Here is a 14068-nt window from a genome sequence, read left to right as displayed (position 1 = left end):
TACTGTTCCCCATAATCCAAAATCCTAACAAGAGTTTCCTTGGGACATCCTTACCATTTACAAGGGCATCCCTTATTAGGAGAGCAAATGCTGGGTGCTCTGGTATCAGCCAGATGAAAAAAATATGGTTCTTTGGATTGCTCATCTGAGAAATGGGGGAAATACGCACTCACCAGGCTTTTGTGAGAATTAAATCAGATACAAGTTGAGAGAACATGGCCCAAATGAGATGCTCAATAAATACTACTTTCTTTTCTCATGGAGGTGTCCCAGGGAGAGGTGTTTTAAAAATTAAACCTGTATTTGGTTAGTTCACCCCACAAAGTAGCCCCTAAAGCAGAGGTTCTCAACCTGTGGGTCGCGAGTCCTTTGGGGGTTGAATGACCCTTTCACAGGGGTCGCCTAAGACTAACAGAAAACACATATAACTACATATTGTTTTTGTGATTAACCACTATGCGTTAATTCTGTTCAATTTGTAACAATGAAATGCATCCTGCATATCAGATATTTACATGACGATTCATAACAGTAGCAAAATTACAGTTATGAAGTAGCAACGAAAACAATTTTATGGTTGGGGGTCACCACAACATGAGGAACTGTATTGAAGGGTCACAGCCTTAGGAAGGTTGAGAACCACTGCCGTCAAGTGTCACTGACTGTGCTGTAATTCATGAAACCGTCCCAAAGATTCAGTTTGAATTTCAAAATAACAGAGTATCTCACCTAACCATACCTAAGCAGCGGATGTCAGAAATCCCGGCACAGGAGCACTCGCTGGGGTGAACTGTTTTCAAGTGCTCAGCCTCAAGAGCACGCTCCTGTCTATCGGCAGTGCTGTGAAATAGGCCACGCCAGCAGTAACCAAACCTTCTTTTTTTAAATCCTCACTGGACGAATGAGGATATTTTTTCCGTTGGTTTTTAGAGAGAGTGGAAAGGAAGGGGTGGGTGGGTAGAAAGAGAAACATCAACATGAGAGAGACACATCGACTGGTTGCCTCCCACTCGCACACCCACCATGGTCGGGGATTGAACCTGCCACCGAGGAGCATGCCTTTGACTGCGGGTGGAAACTGAGGCATCTTTGGTCCTCGGGTCAATGCTCTAACCACTGAGGAAAACTGGCCAGGGAAAACCATTTTTAAGCTGGAAAAGGCAATGCCATGAAGGCTCCTCTTTGCTCAGTTACCCAGGTTCGATGGCTGAAGTTGGGGCCAGCATCCTTTTATTCTCCTAACAGCATTTGCTCGGAGATGTGGAGTTGAGAGCTCTGTTTAATACCTGGTACCACCCGCTCTTCATCCACCTCCCCGAGCCTGTGCAACCCCTGCCTGCTCCCCCAGACTTATAGATATCTAGCTCCTTCTAAGTCCATGCCTCCCCTTGGCCTCACACCAGCTCTGTACTCTCCAGTAGTGACACCGCTGAAGTGCATAACGTGCCACCTTCACATGGAATCAGATCGTTGTAGAAGAGGCTTTGGTGTTTGTCTTGCTCAGAAGAGTGAAACGTGCATGCTCTTAAATATCTACAACGGTAAGTTAGAGGGCCGGGGTGGTGGTGGTGGGGTGCTGTGAGATTCTTAGGACATTTTTAGGAGAGTACTTCAGCAGCTGTATATCTCAGACTAAGGCCAAGCTAAGAGAGGAACCAAAGTGCAGACGCACCTAGCTGGGGTCCCAGTGCACACAGAGATGATGGTTTGGGGCAATGAGACAGGAGGAAGATGATGGCGATTCTATATTCCCAATAAAACTGGCCAAACTCACTCCAACTCTGAAGACACTAAAGCACTAGTTGCGAATCTTTTAGGGAAAAGAGGAACGAAGCAGCCTTACAAAGAGTTGAGAGTCGTCACGGAGCTCAAGCAACAACCCCATCAAGGGCCAGTGACTTCTACACCACCTGCCCAGGGCCTCTTGGGAAGTGTGTGCTGGGAAGCCATCCCTAACCAGACCCTGATGCCCAATTACGTTTTCACAGACTAGGCTAGTGCCAGGCTTGACTTGTCTCCTGAGAGCTTAGATCACTGGCTTATTTTCTTTGTTCCTTCTTTATTGCAGGATATGAGCTCCAGTTATCATATATGGTGTGTCAGAAATTCTGCAGAAACTTGATGTTTAATTACAACAATCTGACTTACATTCATCACTGCTGCAAGTCTGATTATTGTAACATGAATCACTAAGACATTTGCCATCCTGAGGCCTCGCTATAGAATGTTATTGATGTTTCTCCCTCTTCATACTTTGCCTATCCATGTTTCCTGCTTGGTCCATCCTGGCGGTAGCCCAGCTCTCGTTAATTCATGCCGTTCTTCCCAGTGTCTCCAGCTTTTATGGATTTTTTTTCTGCTATCTATGAGACATTCCATTTTACATACTAAGTGGTTGTTGTATCTGCAAAGGCAATTGGTAACTGAATATTAATTTTATGTCTCATTACTTTAATAAATCCTCTTATTACTAATATTAGTTTTTCTATTGATTCATTTGGTTTCATCGGGTACATACCCTTTAATGTGCAAAACAACATAGTTTTGACTCTCCCTTTCAAGTGTTAAGTCCTTTAATTGCTTTATTTTGTCTAACTGCATTGGCTAATCTTTTAAAAAAAATTATTGACTTTATTAGGGTGACGTTGGTTAATAAAATTATATAAGTTTCAAGAGTACAATTATATAATACATGATCTATATATTATACTAGAGGCCCAGTGCACGACATTTGTACACTTGGGGGTGGTCAGGGGCGGGGGGAGTCCCCTCAGCCTGGCCTGCGCCCTTTAGCAGTCTGGGAGCCCTCAGGGGATGTCCAACTGACAGCTTTAGTGAGCAGAGCCCCTCCTGTCACTGCTTCTGTGCTTGCCAGCCATCAGCCCAGCTTGTGGCTGAGAGACATTCCTCCTGTGGGAGCCCACTGATGACCAGGGCGCAGCTCCTGCATTGAACGTCTTCCCCCTGGTGGTCAGTGTGCATCATAGCGACTGGTTGTTCCGCTGTTTGGTTGATTTGCACATTACCCTTTTATTATATAGGATTGTGTGCTTACCACCCAAAGTCAAGTCTTCATTCATCATCATTTATCAACCTTTACCCTCTTCTAAGCCCCCTCCTTTTCTCTGATAATCATCACACTGTTGTCTGTGCCTGTGAATTTTTGTGTTTTTTTCGCTTCATCCTTTCACTGTTTTTACCTTCGTCTTCCAACCTCCCTACCCTCTGACAGCGGTCAGTTTGTTCTCTGTATCTATGAGTCTGTTTCTCTTTTGTTTGTTTATTTTGTTCACTAGATTCCACCTATAAGTGAAATCATATGGTACTTGGCTTATTTCACTTAGTATAATATTATCCAGGTCCATCCATGCTGTCATAAAGGGTAAGATTTCCTTCTTTTTTTACAGCTGAGTAGTATTCGACTGTGTAACTGTACCACAGCTGTTCATTTTAATCTCTCCCAAAGATATGTTTATTGATTTTAGAGAGAGAGGGAGGGAGGGAGAAAAACATTAATGTGAAAGAGAAACATTGACTGGTTGCCTCTCATACATGTCCCGACTGGGGATCCAACCCACAACCCTGGTATGTTCCCTGACTAGGAATCGAACCCAGAACCTTTAAGTGTACAGGAGGATGCTTCAAACAACTGAGCCACACTGGCCAGGGCTGTACCACACCTGTTTTATCCACTTGGGCTGCTTCCAAATCTGGGCTTTTCTCCACATCCTCGCTAAAGATTGTTGTTTGTTGGTTTATTGATGATAGCCATTTTGACAGGTGTGAGGTGATATCTCTTTGTGGTTTCAATTTTCATTTCTCCGATGATTAGTGATGCTGAGCATCTTTTCAAATGTCTATTGACCATCTGTATCTCCTCTTTGGAGAAGTGTCTATTTTATATTCAGAGGTAAACAAGGTAGTGGTCACCATAGTTACAATGTTCTTGTGAGCTTCACTTGTTTTGGTAGCACTTGCTGCACCTCCCACAGTCCATTAACTACCCAGATAGGATCTAGGGAGAGAGAGAGATAGAAACACCAATGATGAGAGAGAATCATTTATCAGCGGCTTCCTGCAGGCCCCACACTGGGGATCAAGCCTGCAACCCCGGGCATGTGCCCTGTCCGGGAATCGAACTGTGATCTCCTGGTTCATAAGTTGATGCTCAACCACTGAGCCACGCCAGCCGGGTTCTGCCCATTTTTTAAATTATTTTTTGGGGGGGTATTTTGGTGTTGAGTTCTTTATAACTTTTATATATTAAAATATCTCATAGAAGGTATCATTGGGAAATATGTTATCCTATACAGTGGGTTGTCTTTTCATTGTGTTGATGGTTTCCTTTGCTGTGCAAAAACTTTTTAGTTTGATGTAGTTTATTTTTTTCTTTTGTTTCTCTTGGTGAAGTAAATATATCCTTGTTAGGAGAAATGTTCGAGATTTTACTGCCAATGTTTTCTTCTAGGATTTTTATGTTTTCAAGTCTTATATTTAAGTTTTTAATTCATTTTGAGTTTATTCTTGCACATGGTATAAAAAGGTGGTCGTTTCTTCTTTTTTTAAATGTATCTGTCCAATTTCCCCAATACCACTTAATGAATATACCATTTTTACCCCATTGTATCTTCTTGCCTCCTTTTTCAAATATTAATTGACCATAAAAGCATGGGTTTACTTCTGGGCGTTCAGTTTTGTTCTATTGATCTACATTTCTGTTTTCATGCCAGTACCATGCTGTTTTTATTAATATGGCCTTGTAGTATAATTTGATATCAGGTATCAGGATTCCTCCAACTTTGTTTTTCTTTCTCAAGACTTCTGTGCCTACTCAAGGGTCTTTTGTGGTTCCATATCCTTTTTTTAGAATATTTGTCCTAGTTCTGTAAAATACACTATGGGTATCTTGATAGGAATTGCATTGAATCTATAGATTGCTTTGGGTAGTATGGACATGTTAGTCTTCTAATATATTTAGTAAAAGGCGAAAGATTTATGCGATCTGAAGAGAAACCAGAGTATTAATATATTAATTAGCTGTAGAGATACTGAACATCATTGTCTTATCCCTTATTTTAGCATGAAACCTAGTATTTCCCCATTAAGTAAATACTGGCTTTTGAGACTAAACTATAGATCATTTTATTATGTTAAATACACATTTATCAATTCCACTTTTGTTTTTTTATATGACTGGATGTTAAATCTTGTCAAATGACTCCTTGTTTTCTATGGAAATAATCATCTGAGTTTTCTAAGTTATTATAATTTATGTTTTTTACACTGAACCAATCTTATATTCCTAAAATAAGACTCACTTGGCAATGATGTATGGTGTATATTGCATCATCTGGCCCCAATTCTCCACCTTTCCTTTTGTCTACATCCTTTGACCTATAATTTTTCAATGTATTGCCATTATAGGTGGGGTGACCTGTCCGGTCTGCTACCTCTAGCATTGGCCATATAATTTGCTTTGACCACTGTGGTGTTGGCAAACTTAATGTAAGCAAACTTAATGTAAGCAGAGTTTGGTGTACAATGAGCTTGGATCTTGCTCTCTTTGCTTCTGCCAGTGCCATGAGTAAGATATATCTAAGGTAGTCCATTGGTCCAAGGAGAAGATAAGCTTGCAGAGCAGAGCTGAGTCACTCTACTCAAGGCCAGCCTAAACCAACGAGACTCTAGCTATCCACCAGATGTATTAATGAGTCTGCTCTGGCTGAGTGTAGCAGAACTGCCCAGGTGAGCACTTGTAAAACTGTGCCAGGCCAGCACAGCCAAGGATTCGGTGAGCCTGAGGAGGGGCGGCGAAGGATTAAATAAAAGACAGACAAAGAGAATAAGCTGGGTCTAGGTGGATCTCCTGTGCCTGGCTAAGGCTATAGAGAGACGGGGTGGGGGCGGTCCAGACTACAAGCTGATGCTTTATTTTATATTCGGAGGGAAACAAGGTAGTGGTCACCATAGTTACAATGTTCTTGTGAGCGTCACTTGTTTGGGCAGCACTTGCTGTACCTCCCACAGTCCATTAACTACCCACATAGGATCTAGTGAGTGTTATAAGGTCAAGCTTAGTTATGCTAAGAGGGCTGTGCCCTCTAAGCTGGGACTTGTGGCTTTGTCAACAGGTCAGTCGGAGGCTTAACCCTATAGTCACTCTCTACATAAAACATTTGAATTCTTCAGACACAGAAAATAATTGCTTATTATTATTATTTTTAAAATATATTTTTATTGATTTCAGAAAGAAAGGGAGAGGGAGAGAGAGAAGCATCAATGATGAGAGAGAATCATTGCACACTCCCAACTAGGGATCGGCCCCACAACCCGGGCACGTGCCCTTGACCAGAAGCGAACCTGGGACCCTTCAGTCCGCAGGCTGACACTCTATCCATTGAGCCAAACCAGCTAGGGCTCATTGCTTATTATTTTAAGCCACTGAGTTTTGCAATGATTTTTTACTCAACAAAGATTACTGATCAATTATACATCATCCTTTAATCTGCTATTGGCTGATATTTTGTTAAAGATTTTTAAATTGATTTTTATAAGTGCTAGAGTATGCCCCACAAACCCAGAGGCAGAGTAATTGGCCGATCCTCTGCCAAGTGCCCATCCTGATATACTTGGCTTTGGCCATGAGAGCAAGATAAGATGACCAGAAACATGGCAATCAAAGGGTATGTGAACACAAGTAGGTGTGATTGGCATAGTTTCCCCAAATAGTGGCAGACACGAAGCCTCTCATATTTGGTCCACTGACTATTGCTTTCACAGAAGACAGAATTTTCTAATTTCACACGGACTTTTTCAAGCCCCTGCTTAATACAAACCCTTCCCAGTCCTCACCAAATACCTCTTTTACTGTCCTCCCAGTTATTTCTAAAATCTCCTGTGATTTCTTGTCCCAATTTCTATCCAGTCGCTTTTCCCCGATCTGCCTTCAGGAGCTCTACCAGAAAAATACTTTGTTCCCTTTGCCAGAAATGTTAGAACTCTGACTTTAGAACAGGGGTCCTCAAACTTTTTAAACAGGGGGCCAGTTCACTGTCTCTCAGACTGTTGGAGGGCCGGACTATAGTTTAAAAAAATACTATGAACAAATTCCTATGCACACTGCACATATCTTATTTTGAAGTGAAAAAACAAAACGGGAACAAATACAAGATTTGTATTTGCATGTGGCCCGCGGGCCGTAGTTTAAGGACCCCTGCTTTAGAACTTAAGGGCAAGTAAAGATTGCCAGGAGCTATCTGGTGGTGAAGACAGTGGAATCCAACCAGAAAGTAGAGATGGAGTTCCTGTTACTGGAAGCACTGACACAGGAAAGATAGTGGTTCCATAGGTAGATCTACTGGCTTAAGAGGAAAGAGGGGGGATCTGGGGTTTGAGAAAATGTAAGATAATGTTGCCATCAGATAGGGGAAGGGCAAAGTTTACTCAGAGATGTGGTTTAAAACTTAATTATTTTATTTTTTAACAATTCTGTCTGTGTCATAGGACACATATTCCCTTGTAATGTCTGGTATATCATTAGGGTCATTGCACCTGTCATTATCTATACAGCAGTATGTTTCTCTCAGGAGATCATGGAATACCTGGAACATTCCCTCTTCACAAGTTTCACATGATAGTGCTGTATAACGATACAGGTATCTCCCTAAAGAGAAGAAAAGCCAACATGATCACCTTGCTTCCCCTCGCCATCTTCCTAGCAATGACTTCTCTCCAGAACCTTGTCAGTTTTCTGTAGGTAGCCTGGAATGACTCCAGGGCTATGCCTGCATCTCATCTGTGTCTCTTTAAACAGAATCAGCCAAAGACATCTGCCTCCCACACAGTCTTCACCCCAAGTCTGTGTATGGAGAATCCCACTCTCCCCATTCTCTCCCAGTCTCCATCCATACCTTGACTCCAAGAATTGTGGGCACCCCTGGTAATATTTTGTGTCCCTCTCCAACCCTCACTTACCTGTAAGGCGATCATAAAAGTAAAAGTGATCTGTGCGACAACTCCTGTTTTGAAACATTATATTAATCTTCCAGCAATTTTTCATTTCTTGGATGCATTTCTGGCCGTCAAAGTATTTACATTCATTGCAAAATCGAACCCCTAAAGAAAGATAGTAAAGCTTTAAAGCAGAGTTCCAGGGAAAGTGTTTCTACTTCAGAGCCTCTCCGACCTATAAACATTTTTATTGAGGTGTGCAAACCCCACAAAAGTAAGCTGAAAGCCTTCCCAACATCTGCCAAGGGTCCTTACTCTTTTTTTAAAAAAATATATTTTATTGATTTTTTACAGAGAGGAAGGGAGAGAGATAGAGAGTTAGAAACATCGATGAGAGAGAAACATCAATCAGCTGCCTCCTGCACATCCCCTACTGGGGACGTGCCCACAACCCAGGTACATGCCCTTGACCGGAATCGAACCTGGGACCTTTCAGTCCGCAGGCCGACGCTCTATCCACTGAGCCAAACCGGTTTCGGCGGTCCTTACTCTTTTGAGTAGGGAACAGTTATGACTCTTCATGGAGTCAAGGATACCACCCCTACCCAAGGCTGGGGCAGAAAGAAGACACAAGAGCAGTGAGTGGGAAGAGTGGAGTCAGGGAGGGCAGAGAGACAATGTGTCAAGAACTCAAGTAGGTCCCCTCTCGCGGCAACATTATTTATCCAAGGATGGCAAACCATACACTTTGTGGTCAGGACTCTGTCTCCTGTGAAGAGAAGAAGAAAAGTTCTCCATGAACCATTCTATAGCATCCCCAGGAGTCAAGTTTAGAAACCCCTTCCTTCTTTCCCATGCATTCTCTCCCACCCCTCACTGCCTCCCTCACCAGGACTCACCCTCATCCATGAAGAGCACTATGCATATACCCAGCAGGAGCACTTGGAAAATCCCGGAACCCATTCCTGAGAAGGTCCCAGTGGGAGGTGGCAGCTTTATTTATTTCCATCACCTGCCCTTAGGCATCCCACTCGAGTCACAGAATCATAAATTTCAGATCAAACCACCTGAATCCTCTCTAATGTTCCCAGGAGAGGGTACACACTGTCTGTGTTTTCATTCTTCCACCCAGACACCACATTTCATTTTATTAGATCCATCCTAAGACAGTAATTAACGCTGGTGTAGAATCTCTCTCCCATGTACCTCTTCACTCCAGTGGTATGTCTGTCTGTTGGACCATGTCTCACATCACAGACCATGTCTCACTTCACATCTAGGTGACGTCCTTTCAGATATAACAAATCTGGGGTCGCCGTGCATCAGTGGGTTGCTCAGTCCCTTTCGGGTACCATAACCTCCAGCAGTACTACACACCCCTCACAAAGGAGGTCACCACATCTGAGCCCAAGTTATGGTCTGATCTCCCAGGGTAGCACCATCTCTGAGGATGGATGAGACAGCCCAGGAAAATCGGGTGGTGGGAAGGGATGATCTCAACTTCAGGTCTGTTCATTCCTTTTTTCCAAGGGAGACAAAGACCATAAGTAATTACAGCGGGAGAGACTTTCACTGAGCGTTATGGGAAGAAAGAGACGTACGTATTTAGATTCGTCACTAGGAAGGGGGTACAGAGGGAAAGGAGGCAGGGCTGGAACTGAGCTGCCCATCAGTCCCCTGCCTTTACCTTACTTCCTCCGGGTGGGGCAATACATTTGTGCCACCCACCTTTCATCGAGTGAGTGAAGACTCCCCAGGGAAGCTTTCCTCATATATATACACTTTCCCTGCTTGCTTTTTCTCCAGAGTACTTAACCCAGTTTTCATTCTATAGCTTTTCCTTATTGATGTTTATAGTGTCTCTCTCCCCCCATAAGAAGGAAAGCTACGCGAATGCCAAGAGTTTCACGTATTGTGTTCACTGCTCTCTCGTCAGCACTAGAGTAATGCCTTGCACGGATGGGATAATCAAAAGTATTGGATGAAAAAATGAGTGGCTCGGTTAGTATGGTCAACCTGAGAGACACAAGGGAATGGTGCCTCTAACCCAGGGGTGGGCAAACTTTTTGACTCGAGGGCCACAATGGGTTCTTAAACTGGACCGGAGGGCCAGAACAAAAGCATGGATGGAGTGTTTGTGTGAACGAATATAAATTCAAAGTAAACATCATTACATAAAAGGGTACGGTCTTTTTTTTTTTTTTTTAGTTTTATTCATTTCAAACGGGCCAGATCCGGGCCGCGGGCTGTAGTTTGCCCACGGCTGCTCTATACTGACAGCGCCTAATTCTAAGTTTGCAGGATGACATTCCTGGCCTCCGCCGGGAGGTTAGTAGTCACTGTGGGGAAGACAGGCAGCGGTGATAGCAGATTTCCCTGTCTTGGGGAGAGAGTGAGTTTAGAGCCAGTTATCTGAGTGGGTTCATTCAGAGACATGCCACACACACGGGTGATTCCTCACGTAATCTTCACTGTACACCGGGGGCTACCTCCCTGCTGTGACGGCAAACGAGTTCCTCTAGGTACACACAAGGACTCTCAAAGGTCTATCTGATATGGTCATTGGGACTTCAAAAACTCACACACGGGCCATGGCAAACATTAAGACCCTAGTTGACTGTTGGGGTCCTGCCCCAGCAGGTCCAGGGGTTCCCAAAGGTGTGGACGGAGTCGGCGAAGAATGATTCTTCCCTGCAGCGACTGTGTCAAGCAGCAAGGATGGACCGGCTTCTGGCACTTGACATCAAACATCTTTGGGCATGTTATGCCCTTGTTCTCTGAACAACCTCATAGGTAGAAATAACTGACCTTGTCTTACAGTTGAAGGCCAGGGGTGCTTAGAGTGAAAGTACTTTCCCCCAGGGAACAAGGCTTACATCGGTCTGATTCAGTGGCCACCATCTTTGCCCTACGTCTCACTCCCAATCTGGAGAAAGGTTCCCAGGGCTGGAACTCTAGAGCAGCTCCACCCTGAATCGTCAGCTGATAATAGGAAGAGAGGAAGGGTAAGCCAAAGGTCATCTCCATTGAAAGAAAGAATCTCCCTCTGCCTGGCAGGGGCCACGTTCATGAACAAAGCTCCCACGGAAACCAGGGGGCCTCACAGCCTGGCTGACGTGCCACTGCCTGGAGGGAATTCCCAGGGGACCACCTCTGGGAGGCTTCCCTTTGGAATGTGTGAGACGTAGGCAGCAGCCTTGGATGTCAGTCCCAGAGGGTTTGCGCTCAGAGCATCAGCTTATGCCTCCGGGCAAAGGACCCTTGGGTCTGGGAGGATGCTGCTACACCCTGACCGGGGCAACTGATCATGAAAATCTGGGCCTGGAACTCAATCTCCATACAATCCAGGTCTCTCTCCTGCGTTTGCCCTGGTAGCTGTGACCAACTTTATTCTCTGAATGAAAGTAACAGAAATTTTGGAAATAAATCAAATTTATTAAGAAAGAAATAAAATCCTCTTTATGCCCTCAAATCTGAGGGAAACAATGTGAACATTTTTCCCTATCTCTGTACAGGATTATTTCTATACACATGTCAGACGTTCATGTTAACAAACGCTACCACAGTTGACATCATACAGGCTGGAGCAAAAGTAGGTTTACAGATGTCCATATGGAAAGTAATACAGTAATTAATAATAATCCAAGAACAAACTCTGTTTTGCGTACTCACAACTGGAAGCCTACTTTTTGCCATCCCTGTATATGTGCTATTCTGATTTTTTTATTGTGGAATTTTCGCCCTTATCACTGTCCCTCCTTATCCCTCCTAGAATGTGAAGCCCAGAATTGAGAGGAGGTTCAGGAGCTGGTCCCCAAGTCACCCCTTTAAAATGGTCGCTACCTGAACCTCCCTTCCAGATTCAGCCAGAAGCCTCAGCTGGCTTCTTAGTTTTCCAACACCTGTTACCCCAGGATCTTAGTGTGGGCCACAGACAGGCCTCGGGCGCCTGGGGCCATCTCTGTCTCCCACAGTACAGGAACATGTGCTGGCCACCTGCTCTTTCCTCCCACCTCTGTACCTGAGCCCCCAGAAGTAGGTTCCCAGGCCTCCCCTGAGGCCTCTCCTGGGGCCAGAGTCTGCATCTTCCCCCCTCCAGCCCTGGCTCCCTCTCAAGGCCCTGCTGCTCTTTCCTAGATGGGGCCTGTAGTACATCCCGTCCCGCCCAGAGGCACAACCTGTAACCCATCCCTTCTTGCTACAGAAGGAGGGCAATGGATTTGAGGCCAAATGAGGTTCCTTTTTTAAAAAATATATATATATATTTTATTGATTTTTTACAGAGAGGAAGGGAGAGGGATGGAGAGCTAGAAACATCGATGAGAGAGAAACATTGATCAGCTGCCTCCTGCACACTCCCTACTGGGGATGTGCCCGCAACCAAGGTACATGCCCTTGACCAGAATCGAACCTGGGACCCTTCAGTCTGCAGGCCGACGCTCTATCCACTGAGCCAAACAAGTCAGGGCAAGGCTCTTTTGTAGTCAGTCTAAAGTTGGGTTTCTGTTTCCCCTGAAGGCGGACAGTGTAAGGGCATGAGATACAGGGAACAGTAAAATGAAAACAAAAATGTTCCCAACGAAAGTTTCCTGCATTCAAAGGTATCCTCTTCAACCACTTCTGCAAATCATGAGCACAGCCCCTGGCCCTGCGCAGCGGGGAGGGGGCCTGAGAGGGCTATCACCTGGTCCAGCTGGGTCACTGAGAAGACGGAGGCTCCCTCTAGGACTGGGCTCTCTGAGAGCCCCATCCCCCCGGAGAAAGGAAGTGTGTGGTGTGAGGACGGCCATGTTTCTTCTCCACGCATCTAATCTGCCTCACACCCACGCCTGCAGGAGAAACGGGGCTAGCCAACAAGTTCTGACACTTAGACCCAAGTTCCCTCCAGCAGCCTGGATCACACCCAGAACACTGCCCTGGGTGCCTGAGTCTCACCCCAGATACCCTGCCCCACCCTCTCCTCCTCCATGTCCAGCCCACTCCAGCCTCCTGACCTAGCCCTGTTCACCCTTCTTGAACTGCACCCCAAACCTTCTAGCCTCGGACGGCCCTGAAGGCACCATTTTACCAAATGTGTTAAGATGCAGGAGTTGGGCACGGAAGCATCGTAGCCCAATGTCTTGACTTTGTGTATGAGAAGCCAGACCGAATCAAAATGTCACCACACTGAAAGGATATAGGGAGATTCTAATCGGGTCTCAGTTGTCAGGTCAGGGAGACCATGCCCACAGGTGGGAGAAGTACGGGATGAGCATTTGGGGTCGGACGTGGGTTCTGAGTCACCACTTTTCATTAGTTCGCCTCCTACCACCTGCCGGCTGTAGGAGCTTAACTCGTTTCACATGGAAGAAAGGGGATCCGTTGTGGGAAGGCCGGACTGACAACAACTAACTTCTTCACAAGGATTCCTCCAAAGATTTCCTTCAGGACGCCATCTCCTGAGGCTTTTCCCAGACTGAGTCTCAGCCTAAGGGGGACAGGGCTCGGAAGCCATTTCCTCACGCCCCGTGCCATCACCCGGCTCTTCCTTACAGTCCGGAGCTCTAATGCTAACCCACCGCACTTGGGAGTGATGAGTACAGGGTGGGAGGCTCCTGCAAGACACCCCCAAGCAGCAGTTCTCAACCAGTATCCGTGACTGCAGTCAAGTGGATGCTCTTCAGATGCCCTTCCTTCTACAGCAGCTGTGGGCAAACTACGGCCCGCGGGCCGGATCCGGCCCGTTTGAAATGAATAAAACTATTGAAAAAAAAGACCGTACCCTTTTATGTAATGATGTTTACTTTGAATTTATATTAGTTCACACAAACACACCATCCATGCTTTTGTTCCGGCCCTCCGGTCCAGTTTAAGAACCCATTGTGGCCCTCGAGTCAAAAAGTTTGCCCACCGCTGTTCTACAGGCTGCTGGGACGTGGGCTAGTCATGCAGAAGAGGCCCTGGAGGTTACACTGCTCCCCAGCTGCAGCCACTGCCTGCTCTCGCCCACCCAAGAAAACCCACAAACAACGCCCATGTGGTTTGAACACTGGCCTCAAGTTTACACAAACTTGCTTTGAAAGTGCAGCGGGAAGAATGCAGGCTGGCACCAGCGAACATGACACTGTGGGATCCACTG

The 14068-nt window shown here is 45.4% G+C and overlaps 1 protein-coding gene across 1 annotated transcript in view; it reads left to right on the top strand.

The window, feature by feature from the left end:
- Window positions 1–2193, top strand: part of PATE3 (prostate and testis expressed 3) — a 2752-nt gene extending 559 nt beyond the window's left edge. Inside the window, exons 2-3 of the mRNA XM_006775098.1 lie at window positions 1419–1541; window positions 2069–2193. Of these exons, the coding sequence (XP_006775161.1) occupies window positions 1419–1541; window positions 2069–2193 (248 nt within the window). The remainder of the gene's footprint in view (window positions 1–1418; window positions 1542–2068) is intronic.
- The last annotated feature ends 11875 nt before the right edge of the window (window positions 2194–14068 follow it).

Source organism: Myotis davidii, unplaced genomic scaffold (assembly GCF_000327345.1).
Source record: "Myotis davidii unplaced genomic scaffold, ASM32734v1 scaffold148, whole genome shotgun sequence".
NCBI classification, from domain to species: domain Eukaryota; kingdom Metazoa; phylum Chordata; class Mammalia; order Chiroptera; family Vespertilionidae; genus Myotis; species Myotis davidii.
Note: the sequence above shows the minus strand (reverse complement) of the source record. Positions and strands in the feature narration are given on the sequence as shown.